Source organism: Boleophthalmus pectinirostris, unplaced genomic scaffold (genome assembly GCF_026225935.1).
Source record: "Boleophthalmus pectinirostris isolate CB_2022bp ecotype Guang Dong unplaced genomic scaffold, ASM2622593v1 HiC_scaffold_7, whole genome shotgun sequence".
Lineage (NCBI taxonomy): Eukaryota > Metazoa > Chordata > Actinopteri > Gobiiformes > Gobiidae > Boleophthalmus > Boleophthalmus pectinirostris.
In genome coordinates, this window is record NW_026571473.1 from 18,308,515 (window position 1) to 18,334,559 (window position 26,045).

The 26,045-nt window shown below is 37.6% G+C and overlaps 5 protein-coding genes across 7 annotated transcripts; 1 reads left to right on the forward strand and 4 right to left on the reverse strand.

Annotated features, from left to right (window-relative positions):
• The first annotated feature begins 2,838 nt into the window (after window positions 1–2,838).
• On the forward strand, window positions 2,839–5,711 carry ccl44 (chemokine (C-C motif) ligand 44). The gene is made up of 5 exons (XM_020924857.2): window positions 2,839–2,949; window positions 3,790–3,919; window positions 4,437–4,584; window positions 4,898–4,964; window positions 5,044–5,711. Exons 1-4 carry the CDS (start codon window positions 2,883–2,885, stop codon window positions 4,928–4,930), a joined length of 378 nt encoding a protein of 125 aa, XP_020780516.1. The 5' UTR covers window positions 2,839–2,882; the 3' UTR covers window positions 4,931–4,964; window positions 5,044–5,711.
• Window positions 5,712–6,080: 369 nt separating this feature from the next.
• slc1a6 (solute carrier family 1 member 6) lies at window positions 6,081–13,661 on the reverse strand. Of its 2 annotated transcripts, XM_020924758.2 has the most exons (12): window positions 13,585–13,661; window positions 13,393–13,448; window positions 10,144–10,410; window positions 9,913–10,050; window positions 9,490–9,697; window positions 8,996–9,038; window positions 8,792–8,920; window positions 8,533–8,717; window positions 7,923–8,156; window positions 7,651–7,845; window positions 7,392–7,526; window positions 6,081–7,181 (listed from the first exon to the last, which is right to left on the reverse strand). In XM_020924758.2, the coding sequence occupies exons 3-12, from the start codon at window positions 10,364–10,366 to the stop codon at window positions 6,983–6,985; spliced, it is 1,689 nt and encodes a 562-aa protein (XP_020780417.2). In that variant the 5' UTR covers window positions 10,367–10,410; window positions 13,393–13,448; window positions 13,585–13,661; the 3' UTR covers window positions 6,081–6,982. The 2 variants fall into 2 exon arrangements, with proteins under 2 accessions (XP_020780417.2, XP_055020672.1); XM_055164697.1 differs by having other exon boundaries at window positions 9,913–10,410.
• Window positions 13,662–15,684: 2,023 nt separating this feature from the next.
• tax1bp3 (Tax1 (human T-cell leukemia virus type I) binding protein 3) lies at window positions 15,685–18,673 on the reverse strand. Its single transcript, XM_020924836.2, has 4 exons — window positions 18,481–18,673; window positions 17,258–17,377; window positions 16,573–16,650; window positions 15,685–16,410 (listed from the first exon to the last, which is right to left on the reverse strand). Exons 1-4 carry the CDS (start codon window positions 18,520–18,522, stop codon window positions 16,270–16,272), a joined length of 381 nt encoding a protein of 126 aa, XP_020780495.1. The 5' UTR covers window positions 18,523–18,673; the 3' UTR covers window positions 15,685–16,269.
• Window positions 18,674–19,631: 958 nt separating this feature from the next.
• On the reverse strand, window positions 19,632–21,778 carry hsh2d (hematopoietic SH2 domain containing). 2 transcript variants are annotated; one of them, XM_055165115.1, is made up of 6 exons: window positions 21,580–21,778; window positions 21,325–21,464; window positions 20,750–20,839; window positions 20,513–20,675; window positions 20,206–20,433; window positions 19,632–20,124 (listed from the first exon to the last, which is right to left on the reverse strand). In XM_055165115.1, the coding sequence occupies exons 2-6, from the start codon at window positions 21,438–21,440 to the stop codon at window positions 19,729–19,731; spliced, it is 993 nt and encodes a 330-aa protein (XP_055021090.1). In that variant the 5' UTR covers window positions 21,441–21,464; window positions 21,580–21,778; the 3' UTR covers window positions 19,632–19,728. The 2 variants fall into 2 exon arrangements, with proteins under 2 accessions (XP_055021090.1, XP_020780380.1); XM_020924721.2 differs by having other exon boundaries at window positions 21,325–21,476.
• A 147-nt stretch (window positions 21,779–21,925) lies between these two features.
• Window positions 21,926–25,968, reverse strand: LOC110160110 (ras-related protein Rab-8A). Its single transcript, XM_020924727.2, has 8 exons — window positions 25,694–25,968; window positions 25,101–25,161; window positions 24,661–24,721; window positions 24,493–24,570; window positions 24,175–24,264; window positions 23,995–24,060; window positions 23,873–23,923; window positions 21,926–23,788 (listed from the first exon to the last, which is right to left on the reverse strand). The coding sequence occupies exons 1-8, from the start codon at window positions 25,815–25,817 to the stop codon at window positions 23,699–23,701; spliced, it is 621 nt and encodes a 206-aa protein (XP_020780386.1). The 5' UTR covers window positions 25,818–25,968; the 3' UTR covers window positions 21,926–23,698.
• Window positions 25,969–26,045: the final 77 nt, after the last annotated feature.

Below are 26,045 nucleotides of genomic sequence, written 5' to 3' on the forward strand. Positions count from 1 at the left end.
TATGAAAAAAAAATCTTTCTGAGTACTACAAGATCTAAACCAGGTCTATAACAAGGCTATTCCAAGCCTAAATTAGATAAAACTGTCTAAATTAAGACTACAGTGTTTCTACAGTAGTTTTGACCAAGGACTTTCCCCAAAAGAGGAGAAAATGTGAAAAAAATTACTCTAAATTAAATATTAGAACTTTAATGGACCTTGCACACCACCAAAAAGGCATTCTGCTGTGCACCATCCTCAACTATGACCCTCCATAACAAAATTTTCAAATGGTTCTCTTCTAGATCAAACAAGGCAATATTTTTCATATATTAGCCTGCAAATAAAACAGGTATACAAAATATGATACATGAGAGATTAAACAGGTTGCTCTCAGACATGTGTACTGTTCTGCCTGGATTAGTATTTAGTTTCTCATGTCACGCACATTCAGGACCCTTGAGCTTTTACTGCGTGGATTCATAAATAAATGTTTGAGTGAGTTTGGTCTGATTTTCTGGGTGTAGTGTTTCAACGGCTAATGAAACGAAGCGGCGAGAAGCACAGATGTTTGGGTCCAGAACAGCGTCAGTCAACTCCCTGCAGAGGAATGCCCCATTGGCACGAGGAACAAGCAGTCCTCAAAACTAATAAAATCTAATAACGTGCCAGACAAGCGGGCATGTTTTATTTCCAGAGTCAATGAAGAAATGCCATTAGAAAATCCCATGCAGAGGAATCAGGAGTTCTCCCAGGACCCATTGGCTAGAGTTATAAGCAGTAAATCTGGGAGTGGTTGGCTTTGCTCTTATTTTCATTCCTAATTGACTGCTAAGACAATCTATTACTATTAAGTTTGGAAGAGTTACAAGCAACGTAACTTTCTGGTAGAGGGCACACCACCTGCTCATGTCTACAGAGATGGAATTGCTTGGTATGTAAACCTGATAACAAATTGTTAAGCTTGATATATTGTTACAGAGATATACTGCGATAAATGATAATACTGAAACTACTTTGTGCCACTGATACAATAGCAATAATGCAAGATAATTCTGGAAAACTACTTAAAAAAAACAAAACTGAATCATTATGTGGCATGAGCCACACCACATAAATAATTACTCAAAGAAATCACTTACTCAGCATTTTACAGCTTAAATCTTTTGATTACCACAAAAGTGTCCAAAATATCATCACTTTTGCAAAGAAATTGTATACACAATAAACATTGCGCTATATATTATATATATATATATATATATATATATATATATATATATATATATATATATATATATATATATATATATATATTATATATATATATATTTTTTTTTTTTTTTTTTTTCAGCTTTTATATAATGGACGATAAGCTGATATAGTAATTACTGTGACAGGCCTGTTAGTATGTACCACGGTATGGCATTAAACCTATCTATCTTGCATTTATTAAAATACAGTTGCTTCTATTTCCTTCACAAACAGGCACACTTAGTGATGTCACCTGCCCACAGATCTGACCTTTAACTGGTCATTGCCCAGGTGGCCACATGCATGTCTCTACAGAGATAGATAAGTTTAATGCAATACTGTGGAACATTCCAGGCAAAGCAATTACATCTCCATAAAGACAAGGAGGTAGTAGACCAGAAACTTTACATAGTGCACCTTTAAAATGCAGATAAGTTCTTTTTAGCTTCATACTGCAAAAGCATTATTTATGTTATACTTGTAAAAACATTCTATTGCGATAGTTGGTTTTATTAGATCTGACAAGAAACTGCTCTCATTGAAAAGACAGATATCCAGGGGCACATGTCTCTACCCCGGTCACTAAATTTCACTTAAGTTCCAGAAATCTGTAACTGGTGTTTCTGATCAAAGATTTGTTAATGAGAGTGTACACCTTGACACTAAGGATTTAATCACACAGAGATATTCAGAAAATGCATCTGACTGGAGCGGACGGTAGTCATGGGGAAGGTATGTTTTTGCAGCTGAGATTCCAACCTGATTCTTGGGTCAAATTCTTGAACAGTAACTCCACCCCCGACACACAGACACACATGTTGTGTTTCCATGTGTCTCCAGGGCATTACAGTGTTACGAGTTTATATTGTGATAAAATATATGGTCATTTGAAATGTCTTTTGCTTTATTGTACGTGTGTTATGCTTCTAATTATTAGGACAGTATAAGTTAAGCACTGCATTTTGGTTTGATTTCAAATATACATATATAAATAAATAAATATATATGTGGATATTACACTGTCTTTTAGAGTAACAATTATGTGTCTTATGTGGAGTCTCTGCTCTTCTTGCTGAAAAAAAAAATCTCTAAACATGTTTTTATAATGAATGAACATGAAGAAGAAACAATTAGTTCAATCTCATCAAGAACCTAAAAAAAAAAAAAAACTAAGCCTGAGAGAATACAAATGTGAAATGACTAAATTTGCAATGAGGGAATGCATAATTAAAATAGGAGAAGTCCATCAGATGCTTGTGAATCAGCAAGCTAAATTTGGCCAATTGTTTGTTCTGTGATTTTGGGAATGTATGTATAGGAATGTTGCCTCAGACTGGGTTTGATTTCCCATGCTGATGTTGCAGTAGATGATGCAGTAAATGAGAAGCAGGATTGTGAAATGCACAAAGCTTGGTATTTCAAGTGAAAACTGAAAAAAGCTGAAAATATGTGAGAAGTGAGATGTGTGAGAAGAATTGAAGAAGATAATGAGGGAGGGAGTTAAGTTGAGATCCAGTGAAATGGATCAACAAAGGGAGGGGAGGGTGCGACGGTGAGACGGAGCAGAGTGAGATGGGCAGGGAGGTATAAAGAGGCGGCCATAGAGGGAGAGGTGACACACAGCTCTGTCCTCGGTGCCAGACTAAACCATGCTCACCATGCTGCAGATGTGGACGCTCCTCACGCTGGCACTCTTCCTCCTCACATCTGTTCAAGGTACGACTCTTCTCCTCTTTATGTGCGCACTCTCTGCAGGTGAGCTGTGCAGCCCTGCAAAGACAGACAAGCTAGCAGAAGGGAGACAGGCATGGATGTAAACACAGAGATGGTGCCTCACTCTGCTTCTAACACCTGATATATACACATGATTAGCATATAAAACAGACAGCACAAAGCAGCTCTGTCTTTCTAGTGCATGTATTGTTCTGCCTGCTCGCACCACACTTTAAAGTGTTTATACAAACGCTGTGATAACATGCCATGGCACACCCACTCCTCACTCTTCCTCCTCTCACTTTCTCTGGCATGGCACTGAGCATTGGGAGACACTGGGATACTCGTGTAATTCTTCAGAAATTCTTTCATGTGTCTTTGTGTAATATGTGTGTATTTAAAAGGGAATGCATTTTTGGAGTGGAGCTCACATTCCAGTGAGTTCATATGCTTTGTGAAAATAGGATTAACTTTATATTCCATTAGATTTAATTTACAGTTAGTATTACTTCAGAGTTCACATTTGCACTAGCTTGGCCTTCATTATCCAGTGACTGCTTAAATAGGTTGGTCATGTCAGGTGCTTCCATAGGCAATATATATTCTTCAATCCCTTTCCAGTTTGAGAGCTTTTCATAAACATTGTGCATGGTGACAGTTCATGGTTGAATTCAGAAAGATTTACAAGCCACTGAACTCTTTATTCAAGACCCAAGCCTAAATAAATGTTGGTGCATCAAGTGTAAAACTTCCCAAATCATTGAAAGATCATTGGCTTTGGCAAGCCCAAGACTGAATAAAGTGTGTGACTATAAAGGCAACGTGAACACATTTGTTTTTCAGGTAAAGGAGTCCAGATGCAGAGGGATGTGCAGTGCTGCATGTTGTACTCCCAGGGTAAGGTGCGGACCAAAGATGTGCTGCGGTTCGAGGTGCAGACAGAGGGGCCAGACTGCAACATACAAGCCATCATGCAAGTATTCCAAGTATCCACTCCTGGAGCTTCAGAGCTGTACGGCCATATGCAGGCATGGAAACTATGCCTCTCTCGTTACATGAGGCGGAGGGCAGAGCCACGGCCGACAGGCATTGTCATCTTTCCAGGTCATGTTGTTACGGCAGGGCTCCAAACTGTAATTTGCCAGGGAAGTAAGAAAGCAAATATGTGGGAATAACAAGTCATCTGAAAGTACCTTATGAGCCAGCTGAGCCCCGCCATGCACTGCCCTGTCAGGCTGAACAGCAGGGTTTAGTTAAGCAAACCATTGTGCACTCACATACCTATTGTTTTCAGCAGCCCAGGGAAATCTGATGTAGCTGGGGAATGCAGGCGTTTTATTTGGCCAAGTTAACGACATCAAATAGTTGTGGATGTAGGGATTCTTTCTATTTGGACTCATTTTTCATTTGTTTGTTTGGGGTTTGAGTGTGTGAAATATGATTTTCTCTTTTGGTGTGTAATTCCCACCATCTATTTGTTTTGCTTGTAGTCTCTACACAAAGAAGGCAGTTAAATGTGCTGATCCCAGAGACCGTAAAGTGAAGAGGCTGCTCCGGAAACTGATGCTGAGACAGAGGACCAAGGCCCATCGAACCATGTGGCTGCTCCCTCGTGACAACCTGCCTGTTATGACAGAGGTACACTACAATGCACTTACATAAGAAAGGGTGTAATTAGATCCAAAATTGCCAAAAATGATTGATTTTGCAGTAGTTTTGCAAGATTATTTTACTTTCCATGTCTGGGTTTAGTAACTCATTCAGAATGAGAAGATCTTTAAGTTAAAGCACAGATACAGCAACTTTACATTATCGAACTCCAGCATCACCCGATAAGAGCTGTGATGCAGGAATAAAGGCTTCACAGATGGTTATGATTTGACAGTCTTTTGTATTATTTTATATTTGTTCATGGCCATTGCCTTGCTCAAATAGTGTCACTGTACTGTAGGAGAATAACTGGGCTGGTCTCAATGTGGAGTGAAGGAACAAAGAAAAGTGGACCTATATAGTCATAAGTAAGTTCACATCCCACACTATTAAACATATCACACACACGCATTCTGTTATATTCCTCTCACAATCCTTTCTTCCCAGGCCAAGTAAACTGTCAGCGGCTCGTCATCCTTACCCAGCGGGCTTTGGCTGACCCTCCAGTTGTATTGTGTCAATCTACTCTCTCCATCTTCCTGGGATCAGACCTGGGCAGCAATAGCATATTTAAAAACGATATACATATTTGTACATGGACTGCGCTTTCTATCCAAATCATGTGGCTGTACCTCCACATTAGAGTGATGTAAGTTTGACATATGGCGTATACTGTTATTTGCCAGTTGTTCTGGGAGTGACTGTTATAGCTGATGTATACTACTCTATGATTCATTGTGATTGACAATATATTTTATGTCAGTAATGTGTAAAGACACCGTACACAGTGTTTTGGAGATATTCTGTCTCTGTAATGATTTGCACCTATTTTTGTACAATCTTTCTTCTTTAGTTAAGGCTGATACATGACTGTTCAGTGGGTGATAATGGACAATAGTCTTCACCTGCTTCTCTGAGTTTCTTGGACTGTTTGTAAAACATACATCTGCAAAGCATTGTAATCATAAAGCCCTCATCTCAGGCTTCTACTGCAGATTTCAACATTACAATAGTCAGAGAATAAACTATGCCAAAGTTTAAATAATCTGATTCACAAAACGACCTGGCTTTTCAAACCAAGAGGGCTTAAATGTGTGTCTGACACACTGTTGTTGTACTGGGAAAGACTGCACTGTCTGTTACACCTGTATCTGAAGTGAACACTTTTATAAATGAATCTAAACAAATGCTTCCTCGACCCATTCTGTCCATTTAGCAGTGATGTTTCAAACAAATGGTCTGTATATGTAAAGTAATCATGTTTGGTGAAACATATTGTCAACAATATTCTCCACTAGGGGTAGCCACAAACACAAGAATGTAATTTAAATTCCTGAGACATTTATTTGTCCAATTTCAAATCTTCCATCTAAAAATTAAACACACTCAAATAAAACACATTAAATTCAATGGTTGATTACTCTCAGAGCAGTTACTAAGCTGTCTCTAACAGTCAACACCAAAAAGATTACAATAATTGCACATTTAGAGTCTCCATACATAATTTTTCACATTTTACAAAAAACAAAACAAAAACAGAACAAAAACAAACATTCACAGCAGCAGTGGGCTAAACAAAAATCTGTTGATTAATAAAAAAAGTCTTTACTAAAATAAATATACTGCCCATAGCACAATCATGCTCCCATTAAAAACAAAGCAAAAGCCCAAACTATAATGAAAAACAAAATAAGGAAGTATTTAACCAATATTTAACTGAATGAATAAACCAGCATTGAATGAAAGGCCTTTCATTAACAGTACATTCAAATAGTACAGTGCAGGCAAATATCAATAACAAACCATTACATTTTAAATACTGGACCCAATATTATATTTACACTGATATGTTCAACAATGTACTCACTGTAGTGCTCTACTGGGCTACAGTACGATAGAGGTAGTCAACACTGGCTGAACTCTGGTTGCAAACTACAAACATCAGCTGTTTTTAAATAGGCTTTGTAGATACATTCAAACAAGTACTGTTATGGCAGAAAATTACTTGAACCGTATCATTGCCTACTATAGAAAAATAACCAAAATGTTTCTGTTACTTTAGCAACACAAAAAGCTTCTAATCTAATATTTAAAAACACAAATATGATAAGGATATGATAAGGCAGCCACCTGCGTGTCCTTTGACATGCGTGTATCTGATCATACATATGTATAAGAAAACTAACTAGAGTGAGGACCAGTTTTGAAAAAAGTTGTGAAAAGCTTAAAAAAGTAATTATAGGCATATAAATACAGATACTATTGATTTACTTTGACAACTACACAGATAATACTAACCTGAATGTGTTTAATGGACAGCAATATTTATAATTCTTACTATGGCAGTGACGTAGCTGGTTTTAATCTTAAGTGTTTGGTGCAGTCCTTACATGGGGGTCTCACTGTTGTGGTGGTTTACTGTGTCGCTGTCCTGGCAGATGAGCTGGTAGGGCTTCTCATTCACTTCAATCACACAGTTGCGCCCATCAAGATCCTGATTCTGCAGCTCGTCTCGGGACAGGTGCTCCACGATACCAGCCCCCAGAGAGTCCCCCAGCACATTGGTGGTGGTACGCAGTCGGTCCCTGTCAGTGACAACAGAGAAGAATGAGCAGCCCAAATGACAGTGTAATAATCAGATTTAAAAGCTGGTCCTAACAGAAGCATTCTGCTGATGTGGCCATGCATTATGCATTAGTAACCTTTGTAGAGGTGGGACCTGCGCTCTCTCAAGCTTCACACTGACATTTAGCTTTAACCAATCCCCTTCTAGCTGACATTTAGTGGGAACTCACAGGAACCAATCCACAGCGATGATCAGTGTTATGTCCTCCGTGGGCAGTCCCACCGATGTCAATACGATCACCATGGTAACCAGGCCGGCCTGGGGGATGCCTGCTGCTCCGATGCTGGCAGCAGTCGCTGTGATACTGAGTGGGCGGAGGCAGCGATGAAGTGGAGGCATTTAATAAACAGTGTTCTACTATATATGTGTATTACACATTACAGTCAACAGATTATGTATTTATCGCATGCCTTTTATATTTACATTACCTGATGGTGAGGATCTGTCCAAAGTTTAGGTCCATGTCATTGACTTGGGCTATGAAAATGGCAGCCACCGCTTCATACAGAGCAGTCCCATCCATGTTTATGGTGGCGCCAACAGGAAGTACAAACCGTGTCACTCGCTTGTCCACATGGTTGTTCTCCTCCAGACACCGGAAAGTGATGGGCAAAGTGGCAGAACTGTACAGACACAAAAATACTTCATAATACTTAAATGACTTTGCACAACACGGTGTTTCTTGTATTGTAGGACTCACCTGGAGGAGGTCCCGAGCGCGGTTATGAGAGCTTGAAGCAGGCCCCCAATAAAGCCATAGGGGTTTCTCCGTGTCACCACAAAAAAGAGCACAGGCAGAACAAACAGCCCATGGATGAGCAGACCAATAATGACAGACACAGTGTACATGCCCAGCTGCCCGCCCACCTCAGCCAGATTCTTCATCTCCACAATTTTTCCAGCAATCAGAAACATGATACCCACTGGGGCGTACCTGCAGTGGGGTCAAATGAAAGTTAACAGAATGCATTTAAAATCTTATCTCATCTGTCTTTTAGCTGGCAGAAGGAGGTTCAAAGGTACTATGTAAAAAGGGTTTTCAGAAACAGTAAACTGGCTTGTGACCCCATGCAGCTGGAGCAGAAAGTAGAAAGAACTTACTTTCTAAGTATTGTTATGTATATATGTAATATGTGTTTTTCCATTTTTTTAATTTCCTATTTTCCCACATTATGCTTTATAAAATTATCGTGCACGCATACGCTTTAATAATTCACATTTTATACCATGTTTAAAGCAATACCATACAATGAAAATACATAATTAACACAATAAGCATAATACTAGTATGCTGTACATGCTTTACTGACCAGATGATAATAGCCACCAGCCTCATGATCGCTTCATTTAGACAATCGAAGAAGTCTCGCAGTGCTTGACCCTGCTGCTTCATGTTTCCTATGACCAGACCAAAACACATGGAGAAGACCACCAGTCCCAGAGCATTCACCCCCCCAGAGGAGCCAGACACAGGCACAGTTTCCTCCACAGTCTCCTGTTAATATATAAACCAAACCAAGAAAATGAGGTGTTGGTTCAAAAGTATTTAATGACTGTTAAGATGCTCACCTGGATGGTCTGAAGCACTTGGCTCAGGTTGATGCTGGCACTGGAGTCTGTGATGTTGAAGGAGTCAGTGAGGTTTAGGGCCACTGTAACATTGCGAGTGCGGACAGTCTTCTTGTACATGGTTTTATACTGAAAAGAGCATGACAGCTATAATAGTGAAGAATTATTATTAAAACTGGTTAGTGATGTAAAAGGAAGGCTTACCTGCTTAAAACAAGCTTCTACCAGGTTTGGAGGAAACATGTTCCTGTAAGAAGGTAAGAATATTTAATGTACAGAATTAATTCAGTGACATTTTAAAAGTGGTTCTGAAACAGATTTGACAGCACTACTTAAAGGTGGACTTTGTACATTTTCTTCTTGCCCCCAGATATAATATGAGATGAGATTGCTTAGCCATGTTACATAGTATGGCAATAAACCTATTTGTCTACAACTAGCATTCAATTACAGTTGATTTTATTGATCAAAATTCTTTGGAAAACATGCATTTTTAAGATTAATGTCATACTGTTGAAAATTACTATCTGCAGAGTCTCTACGGACACAGGCAGGTAGTGTATCTTTTCTTTCACATTTAAGTAATATTACAAATATATTTATATCCTAAAAAATATATTTTAGGTTGCTATTTGATAGTTACATTTCTCAATGAAACAATAGTGTTTTTTTCCTACATAAGAGTATCTGTACAGTACCTGATGAGATCGAGGAAAGCATCCATGGCCTGCACCGGTTCAATATTTCCAGTTTTGTCGATGGGCCTGTCTCTGTTGCCTTTACCCGGGCGGATGATGATCACCAAAACAATCCCAATGAAAACAGCAATCAGCGTGGTCACCATGTAATAAACCACTGCTCGAACTCCCATTTTACCAGATGCTTTGCTATCAAGGGAAGAGATACCTGCAATATCACAAAATTTAAATCTTTGATAACAGAAGAATATATAATAATACATGTGATTCATTTTGTGCTTAAAAAATAGCAGAATTCAGTAGAGACACGTGAGCCCAGAACCAAATATATTGTCAGTTAGCAAGTCTGATCAGTAAGATTATTCAATACTGAGGTGCCTGAAGTGGAAGATGATTTTGGGCATTTTTCCTTGTTAGACCGACCTGTGACCAAACTGGAGACAATGAGCGGCAGCACCAGCATCTGCAGCATCCTCATTAGCAGCTCTCCAGGAAAGGCAAAATATTTGATCTCCCTCAATGTCAAGTTGCGAGGGCGTAGTGCAAATCCTAGGACCACACCTTTAAAACACATATGTGAATATGTGTGACTTTTTACAAAAGAACAGGAACATGAATCAATGGAAAAACATTGACTGTCTTTTGGACACTGACCTAAAGCCACAGCAGCCACAGTGAAAAGCACAAAGAGGTTTCTTTTGAGGAACATTTTGAGTGCATCTCTGCTGAAGGAGCTGATGCGGTCCCGGACTTCACTTGCTCTGTGCTCCATAGCCAGTCGTATGCGCCTCCTCAGGGCTCCTCTCTCTGGCACTGGGGGCTTGTCCGCGTCCTCGTTCAAGAAGAGACTGGCGTTGTTCAGAGGCTTCTCATGCATAATCAGCTCCAACACCTGGTCCAGCAGGCAGGTCTCATGCGAAACTAAATGTATTTAAGCACATTACCAGTTTTAAAAAACTAGCTGGCAGAATATGACACAGAAAAGCACTAACACTCATCAAATCCATTCAAATCTCACTCAAAGTAAGATTTAAGTACTTCCAATTCCATTGAACACCCCATTATCATTATGCATTGGTGCCTTGCGCTCTGTCAACAACAGTGTTGCTTAGCTCTGAACAACAAATACCATTTAATTCTAAAAAATATTTTTCAGACCTCAACCCATTCTCAAAAGTGAAAATATAGTCCTAGTGTCTGCTGATACTGCCTCTTCACACAGACTGGATCACTTATACTGAGAGTGAACATCTTTATACTTTGGTCTAAGCCCCAGGGAATTCATTTGATTATTATCTTTTCCTTTGGGTCTATTGATTCTCTATTGTTATTTTGCACACATTTATCTACATAGTCTAGGCTAGTCTATAATGACCATTGTTAATCAGAAACGTCTATGATCCTGTCAGCCAGGATGATCAGGTTTTCAAAAGATTAAAGGACATTTTTGGAAATCAGTTTACCTCAACGAAAAACACGTTACACTAAAAATGTGCCCGTTCAACTGTGCAACTTCACTATTTGTGACAATAGCTATAAAAAATGTTGGATCATTAAGACTCAGACTCAGAGGCCATCAGAACATAAAATAAATCACATCCAAATTAAACACCTGTAGACAAGGGGTGGGATAAGACAAATGCTGGTTTTAAATTTCAAAACATATGACCACATACTTGATTTGTTCAAATGATGCTAAAGGCAAAAGAACTGGCAGAAACTGGCCTTCTCCAATCCTACAACAAATCTACCCATGCACCAAAAAATGAGGCATAGATAAATGACCTAGCATTCTTGTGGTATCATGGAGACAAGCAAATGAGTAAAATGAAAAACAGAATGTCTCTAGTTGTAGTAGTGTATGTGTAGTTGATATGTGCAGTGAAAGCCAATGCATTACAGGACAGCCCATTTCACACTTTAACTCAAAATCAATTTGGAGGTCCATGTTAAGAAGAACACTATTCAGTTTACACACACACTTTTAGTATTATCTGCCACAAAGAAGGCAATAAGTAATTAGAAGTAGTAGAAAAAAACGTCATCATTTCTGGATTATTATTGCTTTCGAATCTGTTCAATGCATGTTCCAATTAAAGGGCCCATATTATGCTACTATCTGATTTATGTTATAATGTTGTTTCTTTATCACAAACATACCTGGAGTTGTGTTTTATTTCATTCACACATATCTAAGAGTTCTTCTCTTAAACTGAAAACACATATATGATACTCCATTTGACCTTGTGATGTCATATGGTTACACGGGGAGGGCTCCACTAAGTTTTTAAATTCAATTTAAATACATTTTAAATACACCTTCACTAGAAAATTTTGATAATTTCAGTCCTGGAATTGCCAATCTCTACTGAACTAAAGGTAAAAGGTAGCTGTTAAAAACTACCACTTCATGACATCACAAGGTAGAACAAAGCATTCTGAGGGTTGAGATGTAGACAAAATCGCAGGATTACCCAAACATGTGTGAATGAAACAAAACAAAACTCCAGGTATGAGCTGAAAATTACTAAATTACTTACTGTATACTCTATCCATGGGTTTACACTGGTGAAAATGTGGACTGTTGCCACAGTAATTAACAATTCAAAACAAAATATAACATCTTGTGAATTGTGAAAAAAGTCCTCAAAATGTTGCCAATAATCAAGAACCTGAAATCCATGAATACTGTCAATGTCCCAGTGCTTTACTCACCGCTCATGGTTGAAAGTATAAAGTCCTGTTCTATGTGGTGTGCAGTCGGGATGGCGTGAGTAAGTGTCCAAGCCTCCAAAGCTCTGCTCTCATAAAGCAGGGACATGAAAAGGCTTCTCAAACTGTCTGACCTTCTCACACCTCCGCACGACACACACACAAACTACAAGCATGTGGTCAGGAGCATTGATGTACACAGCCGTGCAACCAGCAACATATTTGACCTATATAGACACTTTTGTTTATAGTATACTTGCTGAGGCCCCATTCATATGCCTACAAACACAGCAGTTAACAGTACAGTTGTAGTTACAGAGGCTATGGATGATGGATGTTGGATCTTGGATGTTAAATCCAAGAATGCAAACATCTCTAGCAAACAGTGAAGATGACCATGCTTATAGTAATAGTAGCTTATGTAGTATAAAAAGTACTTAACCCTAACCTTAGTGATAGAGTTAAAAAAGTGGTCAAAAAAGGTCCACGTTATCTGTTGGAAATATCATAAAAGTCCTTTATTGGTTACATTTGAGCTTGTTCTTTGATGAGCACCTGCTCTGGACATTTACCTAAGAAAAAAATCCCCTGAAGCTCTCATGCCTTCTGTGTTTTTCATGACAAATCTCCATCTGAACAATCTCATGAGAACAACATGCAAATTTCACACGGAAAGGCTACACATGGTCCAAAATACAATCTTTTATGAAAGGTACAATAGTGGTCATATCTTTTAAGAGATTAGCAAAGTAACCCATAAAGCCTCTGTGCCAGGCTCTCTAACCTGACAAAATAGTGGAAGAAACATGCCAAACCAACATGTGTCAAACTCACAGCATTGCATTTCCATGACAACTATACTGAGAAATATTTGCCATGGAGATAGAGAAAATGAAAAGCCAAAAGATGAATGACTTTCTAGATTCCATGATCCAGTTTATCAGTTAGTAATATAACAAAACACACACATACACAAAAGCCTATCTGGAAAAATGTAGCCAAGTAGAAAGTTGCAAATGTGATCTTTTCATCTTTAAACATGATTTAAAAGATTCCTGTGCTATTAAAATGGGGTTACATGGTGAAACTTATTAGCCTAACAGTATGCAAAAGGGGAAATTAGCTTTATTTAAAATGACTAACAAACAGTAGCTCAAACAGATAACAAAAATCACTAAAAAAAGATCTTACCCTGGTTGCAGGTGCTGCTAGTCAGTCATCAGCTTCCTCCAGGAGAAATGGTGATGCTGCAAGAGATGAAACTTTCACAAAACTAAACTACTTCAGAATCATGTACATCACTGGCTAATTTCAACACAGAGGCCCTAAACTGTATTAAATAAGCCCAAATAAGTAAAGCAAAGAAATAAAAATGTTGCAAACCTGTGCAAGACACCGCTCACGCTGCCTCCAACATTCAGACCAGAAATAAGCAGCTGACGTTGCCCACACAGCTCTACTCGTCACTATCTTCACTGATTTTTTTTTTTTTTTTTTTTACTACTGTAACGGTTGAGTGTTTTCCACGAAGCCCGAGGCGTAGAGGAGCCTGGAAGGTCTGCGTGGGCGGGGAAGAGGTTAAGAAGGTTTCAGAAAAGAAAACATATTCATAGCGCTAACCACCTGCTGCAGCTCCTGCACACTGTACGGGAGCGTGCATCCTATATCACAAGACGCAATAGGACACTTTGGATGTGTTCTGCCCGGTTAAGTTGGGTTATGGTTAAAACGTGGTTTATGCGTTATGCGTAAACGTCGCAGGGGCCAGGGGGACAAGGCATTGCTATGACAACATGCATCTGCTCACAGCTCGGGGTTTGAGCTTCATGGTGTAACCCTTTGACTTCACACTCACCCACCCACACACCATTTTTTTGTTTGTTTGATTGTTTTTGTGCTAAAGTTGCACTGATATGTACGCAGCTTTCTTCATTCAGGTGTTCAAAAATACACTGGAAACTAATTTGTCAAAATAATGGCTTAGAAGGCCTTATTAGAAAATAATGTGGTTTTAGGTCTTACTAAAAATAAACCTTATAAAGTAGTGATTTTAAAAAGCTGTTTCTAGACAGATGGTCTAAAACATAGCTGAGTGAGTCCACGAGAACATTGCCCACATTACTTTCAACATACGCTTTTGTCACTTATACTTGGTGATTTAGGCATACTAAGGGGATACATTTAGGCCAGTTAGGTTCAGTTTCTTCAGCTACTCGAGAGAAGTAAAAATGCCCTGTATTGTTTTATTGTTAAGTAAAATGTCTTCTTCAGTCACTAGCCACCACCTCATGCTTTAAGATAACACCACAACTGTCTATATCAGAGGTCAGGTAAAAGAACTTTTAAAAATATGGATATGTAGCCTATAGGCCTATGTAATATATAGTAGCCTTGGTCTAGTTCTGTCTAGTTACTGAAATAATCAAGTTTATTTCAATATAATCAATGGGGAAAGTTATTATCTCTTTTCCCGATCAGCACGATAATGTGAGAGCCATAATTCCCTCACTCTCTTCACATGCACATACAGCGTAAAGGACGGTAAAGGCACAGCTTCAGCAGCAGATTGCATTGCCATGGGAACACAATTATCTTGCAACAATGTGGGAGGCACAGATCATGTATGGTGCATGTTTATTCACCGCCTAAACACAAAAGCAGCTCACTCTTACATCATATTGCTGTTTATATATATATATATATATATATATATATATATATATATATATATATATATATATATATATATATATATATATATATATATATATAACTTCTGTGCATAATGCATAATTACTAAGTCAGTTCTTTTTGTCAATATTTATTCATTTATTTTTTTAAATATGAAACAAAATATATAATTTTGTTATTATACAAGCAGAGCGTCAATACCCTACTATTTATTTGTATTGCACTGTGGTTTAATATTATTCTAATGCTAAAGCAAGTGGACTGGAGCATGCTTCCTTCTCTGTGACCAAAACAGCATGCACATTGTAGTTGTATGTAAATTTGTAATCAATCATTTTTCAAAGGAAGACTGAAGATCATTGGCTTAAAACCAGCCGTGCCATGTGACTATCTTACAGTATGAGACAAAACATTATGCTGCATATTGAGAACAGCTCCAAAAACAATTTAATGTAAATGTTTTTAGATGTCCTGACCAAATCTTTAGTACATCCATAATAGAGCAGAGGTGTAACATGGATGCTGGTTGGTTGCATTGAAAAGATGAAAGTAGAGAGCTTTGTGACAAGAGGCTCTCTCAAACACAGAAAGGTCAGGCAATAGATTATTTGCTTTGAACTGTCACTACTTTATAAATGGGACATGAAGCAGTTTGACAAATGTAAACTAAAAATACAGGGCAGAAGTGACAGAAATAAAGTGGCCACAGTTGTTGTGAAATAATTTAAGATAAAGATAATAACAATGTACCACTTTGTGGAATTTAATCAGATTGAAAGTTTGACATAATCATTCATAATGACTTACTTTATTTTATTTTAGTATTATAAAAAACATTTTATTACAAAATCATCCATTCTCACAAAATTCATGATAATGGTACATTGCATAGATACTACCGCTACCATCAGAACCTCAATAATGAAACAGCAAGAGAAATGTTATCTGAAATGTTTAACACTTTATAAATCTGGTTTCTGTAAGACCCTGGGTTAGAAAATAATGCTCATGAAGAGAATGTGAAGAACAAATATAGTGTCAATACTGTAATTTCAGAGTAATGCTCTGAAATGCTTTGGCATTTGAGGCTCAGTCTTTATTATATATAAAGAACTTAAAAATACAAAGATATAGCAGGGACATAGATGTAGAGTCAGTTTTTATGATAGTGTTCCCATATACACTGATAAAACATCAGAATGTTCCCAAGAAGTTACCCTTGGAATAAAAGGCCTAGAATGAGGCAAAAGTGGCACTGTACCTAACACAGAGTGTGAATAAACTTAGATAAAGGTCCATTTTTACATTTACTTTGATGTTCAAGATACGATATTGATATCAGATATCGGCACCAGAATCAAGATCAGTCCTGCTCTTTCACTCTAAGCCCATTGCTCCTCTCACAGCCTGCTCCAGAGCCTTCCTGGTTACCAGTAGCCGGACAATGTCTTCATTTGGTTTAGTTAATTTTTTAAGTGCTTGGTAATGTTTTATCATGGTCATGTCCCAGCCGTTGACCTAAAAATGAAGAAAAATGTAATTACTATTTACCAATTTACCAGTTGCCAAAAAAAACACCACAGTATTTACATTAAAATTATAGGACTTGTTTGAAATACTTGTGTATAACTAGTGCCCTCTTGTGGCTATAAATATGATAGAAGTAAAAATTGTATTCACCTGCATAATTTTGTCCCCCACTCTTAAACCAGCAACATCTGCAGGTCCTCCTGGAGCTATCCTGGTCACGTAGATGCCCTTTAAAATAATAGAAACAACACCACTTTCAGCACTGTGTACAAATTAAAAATGGGTTCTGCATAGTAATGCTTTATCCACAATGTTTCGCTGTGCAGTTTTATTTTACATGTATGAGTCTTTTCTGTGCCTGTTCCATACATTTTGTACATGCGATTACATTTTTGGACATAATGGCCATGTTTACACTTACAGTTACAGTTGCAGTTACATTTCTGCATTGTTGTAATGTTTGTTAATATTCTATAGTAAAGTAAACTTTAAGTGACATACACCCCTTACAATTGTATTGTGACCTATATAATCCCATGTATCAATTGACAGAATAATCTTGCCATTACTGCCTTGTGTGTGAAAGTGTGGTCTTCTTTTCTATGACATAACCAGAGTCAGAATGCTTGTTTTACCTGAGGCTACAGCTCATAGTTCAGACCTGTCTCACTCTTCACTGTTGTCAATGAGTTTCAGACCCAGATGTGAAGATAATATAAGTTTTTTCTTGTTTTAAAAATATAGACTATTATGGATGCAAACAAACACAGACAAACACAGTGTGTTTCCAGCATGGTTGAGTCCATTGATGCTGAATTTACAATATGTGTGTTACCTTGTCTGACTTGTCCTCAGAGTAAGGGTTCTGGCTTGGGTCCTGATCAATGCCTCCACCTATGCTGAAGCCCAAGATGAGCCGATCTCCCTGACGCAACTTCTGGATCTCAATTTTTTGCTGTTTAATCACACAATCACAATCAGCAAAAGTATTAGTGAGCTTATATAAGTAAATTAAACTGTAGCAAGATTTTGGGCTGTGTGTAGTTTTTTGTACTAGTGGATTTGAACTGCAGAGGATCTAATAAGAAACTTACCAGATAAATAATATCTAAATAAGTGTTCCATTTGGCTTGCATTTGTTGCAGCTCAAATTATTTATTTTTTTTATTTAACAAATAAAATTAAAAAAAGAAAATGGTTTATTGTCATCACCATGCTTCTATGGCAACATATTTCCTATCAGTATTTGTTATTGTCACAGGCCAACAAGAGACGCTCTTAAAAGCTGAGCCCACTTCATTACAGCAGTAAGTTAATGCAGGCTCTCTACACTGACTCACTGGAGCACAAAGGCCGCTTTTGTGCTACCATAGACAGACAACGACAGACACGTTTAAGTTTGTAGTGTTGACTTCAATTAGTGAGCAGTTGGAATGAGAACAGGTTAGAAATAGGCCTATATGTGGACTGGTGCATATGGCTTCATATGATTTGCATTTTACATACAAATCTTGAACACATGACCATTAATTAAATAATCATTGCATTTATATAGCGCCCAAAGCGCTTTACAGTTCACTCGTTCACTCCACACTAGTGATGGTAAGCTACTATCGTAGCCACAACTGCCTTGGAGCAGACTGACAAAGGTGGACCATGAACTCCATAACTTGACACAACAACCAAATTTAAAAAGATAGCGTTAATTTTCAGGGAATTGTAATTTTCGTCCAAAAGGATTTTAACTTATAAATGGAGATGGTAACGCCCATGTGGTAGTTCGGAATTCTCTCCATTCATGTGATTGCCATGGTTCGCTGTTTTGTACACCCTTTGTAGGCTATGTGTTATTAAAAAAAACTACAACAAAAAAACATTAGCATCTTTATGCTAGCTTACACCTTAGTCATTGTGGTTCGCAAAAAAGTAAATCGTAAATCGTTTAAATCAGCCTAAAGGTAACTTTGCTACGTACGCCCTGAAGTTAGCATTTTTACTTGACAAGTCAACGCGATCCTACTGTTGAGACAATGGACCCAGCCCCATTCCCAAACTTACCACAACAGCGGTCACGGGTTGTCCTGGGATATAAGAAGTCATTATGGAAGTTTAAAACGAAAATAAAATTCTATAAACCACCAGTGTTTAGAGTGCCGTCTAATGAAAGTTAAAGGTTTTTGGTGGTGCACTTCCTAGTTAGGCAGGTCAGCCTGGGCTCGCCCGCTCCTGAGAACTTGCTTCCACGTGACGTCATCTAACAACAGCGCGGAGACAGCTCAGGGGTGGGGTTAGCACTCAGTAGGCGGGGTTTGCAGTCAGGGGGCGGGGTTAGAATTTAGACACACTAGATATCATTGCTACATGAAAGTAGATGTTAATAACAATTCTAGATAGTAATTAGATAATTTTATAATTACATTTAATACTTGATAAGGTTAAACTGACAACAAAAAAAAAATGCAGAACTGAGAAGAGCCTCCTCCTCAAAGTGGCAGAGAATTTAAATAAATGTACATGCTTTCATTGTTAAAAAGTGGCTGTGGGACATTTTTTTAACAAATGTATAACTCAGTCAGAATCTTTTGAATAATCGCATTAATTAGGGATGCACTCACTGGATAGGCCTACTCAGATATCAGTGGCGACAAATTTGACAATGTTACAAATTTGCTGGATATCCTGGTTGGACATATAAATTGATATAATTGTCGTAGCTGACCCAGAAAGTCTCATAATGTTTGAAGTTTTATTTATACAAAGTTGTTTTGTGGTTAATTGTTAATAAATAACAGCTACATGGCATGTCTGAATCACTTCTGTATTGCTTCATTTTAGTTTTAGAGAATTAATTGCTGTTCTCAGTACTGGTATAATTTAATATCAGGTATTGGAAGATACTTAAAGCTATAGCATCGGAATTGGTATCAGAACTGAAAAAGATGGATTGGTGCATCCGTAATCACAAGTAAGGACAGACAACTTAGACAAGCTTTTCCATAAGGGAAATTATTTGGACATAGTAGCTCACACATCACAATATATTATAAGAACAAAGAGAAAAATAATATATAAATGGTAATAATAAATTCTAAATAAGTAGTAAAAATATCAGAAGATTGGTGTCAAATAAGGCATATTTGAAGTGGGTGAAGATGGGGACAGGTAAAAAGATAATAGTCATGAAATAATCAAAATGCAACTTTGAGTAAGTCAGTGCTCCAAGAATACATTTATAACATTGTTAACAAATCACAAATGTGAATTTTGCATATACAAATGATTAAAAATATTATGTTAATAGACAGTTTATTTGTACCCTGGGGCAAAGGGCGGAGGGGGTTGGTACTCCTGAGGCAGAGCAGTTCCTACAGCAATACAGCTATAGTTTAAATGCTCAGCTTGGACAGTACGATGTCCAATCTCATGGTATGAATTAGGTTCTGCTTTGACTTCAGCATTCACTTGGATTTCCTCATAGACAGCCTGTTCAGATGAGCTGTCCTTCTTGTGGAGTTTCTTCTTAAATTTCTTTAGGTTAGTAACAACAGATGTCAGTGAGTCAATGGGGTCTCGGTGGTCTTTGGGGAGACTGGGAAGTCCACACTTGGTTCGAATGCAAGATTGGATCTTACTGGACGTCACAGGGTTCACATTTCTCGATGGTAGTTCAGGAGGCTGAGAGAGTTTGGGTGAAGAAACAGTCTGAAGAGCATATTAAAAATATATATTTATGTGTCATTACTAACACCTCAATCGCTACAGTGCTAAACAGCATTTATTTACCGGTGCCAAGTCAGCATGTGGCAATGTATTGTGTATCATGTCCAAAGATGGATATAGTCTTGATGGTTGGACATTAGAAGGTGGAGCCTCAGAGTCCATCAGGTTATCCGGTCTGTAAGGAAGCACAGGAGGTATATCTTCTTCCTCTTCCACTGGAGCTGGGGTGCTCATTTTTTCATGTCTTTGTGGAAATAGTAATTCTTGATAATCTGTCTTTACGTTTGAGATCTAATTGAAAATATAATTATTTAGGAACAAGCTTTACCTGATATAATGTATATAATATATTCAATTACAATATATTTACCTGCCCACACGGCATAGTTAATAAGTCATTAAATGGTGTAATTGGAAACATACGATGAAAATCCACCAAATCCTCAAGAAGGCGGTGGTGTCTATCATCTCCCAGGATGATATATCCATCTTTCGTAGCATCGATCATATAATGTCTGCAGCGGTCTTCAGCTCTGGGTTTTGGACAAAGGGAAGTTTCAGTAAAAAGCAGGACCTACAATACGATGTAAGTTCTGCACATTCTTACCGATAAGAAAGTGTGTAACCAATGCGGCTTTCGCTGACTCGAATGAGGAAGTATCCAGGTGGTTTACACATTAACAGTTCCTCTGAAGCTCTGCGTAAATTATTATTGTTGAGTTTTGTTCTCATCAAGAAAATACACTTACATCAAAATAATATAGTAAACTGAATCGAAAGAAGTAAAGAAGAGAAGTTATCTGATGTAAAAATATATTTGGTGCACATTAAACTTGAGTTGAATTATATACAGCCTTATCATCCACATAATTGTACATTGTATAACTTATGTGTTTGAGCCTAAATGTTCCATAGTATGGCATTAAATGTATTCATTTACAATACCATTTATGGTTGTCCCTCAAAAATACCATAATAAACACAGCATTCTGTGTTTAAGCTATAATATCTGCATGGAAACAAGCAGATAATGTGCTCTCCACCAGAAAAGTTGCGCAGTGCAGCTTTAATTATTGGAGTAGATGGTGAATTCCACATTCTAATATGTATGAATAGTGTCATCAACCATAAATTCAACACATCTCTACATTTGACACTCACTATAGGAGACATTTTACTTACTTCCTGGAAATAATGCCATGAAACCACTCTGGAACAACCCCATTCCGAATAACTGCCTCCAGTTGGCTCTTCTGAAACCAGGCCAGAGCATCTGTTTGGGTCGGGCTCCCATTCATCTTCACCTTTATCTCTTGGCGGCACTGGGAAAAAAACTATGCATCTGTCATTTTAGATTTTTAATTTGAACACTTGAAAAATCAACCAATTAAACATTTAGTCTTAGGCATGGTCTTCAGTTGTAATAACAGCTCTTACCTTGTGCGTTAGCTTCGTAGAGAGAGTGTTTAAAAATGCGTCATATAATACAATGACTCAGCTACCTGGCACACCTGTGAGAGGGAAAGGTACACTGAGATGGATAAGTCCATTTACGTAAGGCAAATTAGGGGAAATAAACAGGCGGACTGGGTTTTGTGGCATTTGCTGGTACAAAGAGCTACTGTAAATCCTGACAGTACTTTGATCATGGCTCTAAATAAGTGCACATTAGCATAAAAAATATGCAAAATACCTAAAAGATAAATAAAATGGACACCATTAAAATAAAAAATAAGGTTGTGTAGTAAACATTACAAGATACAAAATCAAATCACACAAAAACTTTTAGGAATCTCATTTTAATTCATCATGAAAAGTAAACACATCTACAAAAGTGTAGATCAATAAGATTTATGAAACTACAGTACAATCATTGTAGATCTTATTTACAATTGCTGAATTGTTTCTTCCCCTATAAAATAAAATAAACAATTTGAAGCAGGGAACTTAAGAAAAGCCCAGAAGATATGTCAACGGTAGATTTTATAATGGGAATTAACGGTAAATAAAAACTCTGCCAGATCAAATTAGGCAGTATAAAAAAAAGGCACAAAAATATTTTAATTTGACAGTATTTCTATTTGTGCCATGGTGATTGTGTTGTGCCAATTTGTCACAAAAGATTTTAGACTAAATCCACAGGTTAAAGTTTGCACAGCCAGACTGGATTCAGTGGCTCGTAAGCACCACATTGAATTACATGAACTGTCAAGAATCTGAGGTGATTTGCATTCCTATTTCTTCAAAAGCACAGCAGCAGTAAAATATTAAATTTGGAGTAATAGCAAGTAAGAATTAATACAATAACAGGGGTCTATAGTAATCTCAGATAAAGCTTGTCAAGTCAGGCTTTCCAAGCACCCAGACTGCATAGTTCAAAAGGCCATAATACTGGGCCAAAACAAGACACAAACAAGAGGAAAACTGAGACGGAATTAAGAGGAGAAGCATCTGGGATTTCCAAAAACATCAACAGCGTATTTATAAAAACCTGGAAATGTGAAATACAAATGATTAAAAATGATAAGGCTGAAAAAGCAAACAACATAATTACAGTTATCTTCATTGAACACAATGCTCTGATGTCTTTGGGAAGACCAGATGAGGTACATGTGGTCAAATATTCTTTGTTTCAATTAAGACGATCAATAAACATGGTCAACATAGTTTAAGAATTCCTCTGAAATAAACGCAAAAACTTTGTACAGAAAGACCACAAGAAAAAGTGCATATAATTAATAATAACATAAAAGGGCACTTTGTCATTTTGGTGCTATGTGTCTTCTGTCTCCATAAATACTGCTACAACACAGCCCCTGTCCAAGGCCCAGAAACCAATGTGTGCATGTTCCCCCAGTGGAAATAAAAGACAAAGAAATGCATAAAAAGACACAGTGGCTGCTCCTTGGAGATTTTGTGATACACCATTGCTGCCTGAGGTTACTGCAATGCCAACAGCTCAGGTGCATTAATTTTTGCTTCAACAAACTATTGCAAAATGGTCTACAAAGCAACTAACATAGGAATTTCTGCAAGAAAAAGTGGACTGTGCATTCATTGCACTTTAAAATTAATCATGCGTTCAGTGGAATGATGAATGTGTAAATAAAACTTGCTGGCACTAATCAGTAAGACTGTTTAAAAGTTTGGGTATTAATTCAAAGACACTTGCACTAAAATATGATGGAAGAGCCTTTAGCCAGAACATCAGATATATTAAAATTTGAAAGTCTATTTTGTTTCACAATGCACACTAGGATAATATTATGAGGTTAAAGACCACAAAGATACTTGCAATTGTGCAAACTTTGAATGCCAATAAAATCAAGGGAATACATTTGGATTGTTTTTATCTAACATGAAAAGATGTTGCTTCAGATATAAAATAAAGTCAGAATGGCAAGTGTTGGGGTAGAGGTGAAGTATACAAAAGCAGCTCAGTCAATGGACAAACTGTTGAGAAGGAGGAAGACAGGCAGAGATAAGGGTGCAGAGTCCAGTTCTGTCCAGAGGGGGGCACAGTTAAGGCGATGGTGATGCCGAATTCTCAGTCCTCTCACAGCAACGTGCAGCGGAAAAAACTGCTCTTTTTGGGCTGTTCAGTAATTTTGACTCCTTGATTGCTTCCTTGTGGGTTATTACCCTCCTATTGACATGAGATTTTTTTTTTAATTACAGTAACCTTGTCAAACTAAATATATGGCTCTTTAAATATGCCTTTTCTGCTTACCAACTTCTTGTCCATTTTTGCTTTGATGTCTCTGGCGAGTGTTAAAAATGCCTGCACGAGAATAAAATGCAATTTATGTCCATCATCAGTATTGTACAGAATATGTCAGTGTATGGACTTACATTCTCAACATTGATGTTTGCCTTTGCACTTGTCTCCATGAATTTGATCCCATACTCCAAAGCCAACTATAACAACAAGAAACTTTATTTATAGAGCTTTTCATACAAACATGCACACTGTCATAAACCAAAAAGCGCTCAAGAAGAAGCATGAAACTGCAAGATTTTAGACCGTCATACCCGTTCCCCTCTTTCTTTGGACACTTGTCGTTTGTCATTAACGTCGCATTTGTTCCCAAGGACCATTCTTTCCACATCAGCTGAGGCATGCTGTTCAAAGGAAAAGCAACATTTACTCAGTATACTGTTCAGATAAATATGGATACTGCCAATAGTCACTATCATTCAACTCTTTACAGTTTTGTAATCAGGATTGCAAATTTTTGGTTTGAAATACAGCACAATTATTATTGTATACAACTTACAATGACATAATCATCTAAATATTCACAAGTATCAATAAATCAATGAATCATTACGTTCTTAATATCAAATTACCTCTTCTATATTTCGTATCCAGTTCTTGATGTTGTCAAAGGACTTCTCATTAGTTATGTCGTACACTAACATGATACCCTGAAAAATTTAGAAGAGAAGAAATAATTAGGAAACATTTGCAAAAAGACACAATGGAATGCACTGCAAAAGACCATCAATCAGACTCACCATGGCTCCTCTGTAGTATGCAGTTGTGATAGTCCTGAACCTCTCCTGCCCGGCAGTATCCCTTCACAAAAGAAGAACAATTTAGGGTGTGTTCACACTTATTATTCAGTCCTAAATCCGGTTCTAGTCCAGTTTAGTCCAGATCTGGTTCAAGCTTATGTTTGTGCTTAGGTTTGTGTTCAGTCTTAATTTAGTCACATTTATTAATTGGTAAAGTGTGAACACACCCTCAGTCAGTGTAAGAGCAGTGACTTGTCATGTTGGCCAATAACTCTGAATATTGATAGATTTGGGGCTTTAGAAAAAAGATCTAAAGCAATTCTCAAATATTACATAGGATGTAATGGTATAATAGAGATCTGTACAAGTGCACCACTTGCATAATGGTGGTGTTATAGACATGTGTTTTGCGAATATCCAAAGGTCATTAATAGTCTTACCATATCTGAAGCTTAATCTTCTTGCCGTCTAGTTCTATTGTTCTAATCTTGAAGTCAATACCTGAAATACATTAATTATAAATGAAAATCAATATACGACATAGAAATAACATAGTCTAATGCCATAGTATTATATTGGCAACAGGCCTCAATTAGAGCTGTGGTCAAGTCTGGATCATGACAGTAATGGAGGTGAAATTCATTTAGATTTTTGCACATAATACACTCAATGTAAAACTATTTGAAAGTATTAGAAGTCCGGGAAAGGGGATGTAAAGTGAAGCTCTTCTACCTTACTGACAGTGGAGTATGCTAGCCCTGTATCTCTAAAAGGCAGTTTTGTCATACTGGTGTAGTGTCAGCTGTTTTTGACAAACACAAATAACGCTAAGAACACAATACTAGTGGTGGTAACGCAGAATAAATTACGAACACGGAAAATCGGCATCAGACAGCCGGCCAAATTGCTTCCTGACTAGCCTCTACGAAATGAATGTTAGCCCGGAGTTAGCAACAGATTAGCATATGAAGGGCTGGGTGGCTCCTGTACACTTTTGATCCAACAACGTAAGATAAATACGACAATCACAAACCTATAGTAGAGATAAAGGTTGAATTAAATGCATCCTCTGAAAATCTGAAAAGGACACACGTCTTCCCGACACCGGAATCACCGATTAAAAGTAGTTTAAACAAGTAATCGTAAGTCTTCGCCATGTTATTAGCTAGGTAAGTACTGCGGATATCCCGCCTGTGGAGGAGGCGCTCCCTTCAGAGCCGCTCAGACTGTCTTTGGTCCGGTGAGCTGTCACTCTGCAGCAGCCGAGGCTCCGGAAGTCCTGCTCAGAGTTCTGTTCCTTTTACCTTCTGTTTTTCTAAAATATAGAGCGAACCACCTTCAATACTCTGCTCCAATATTTATGAATTCAATGATTTTAAAATAAT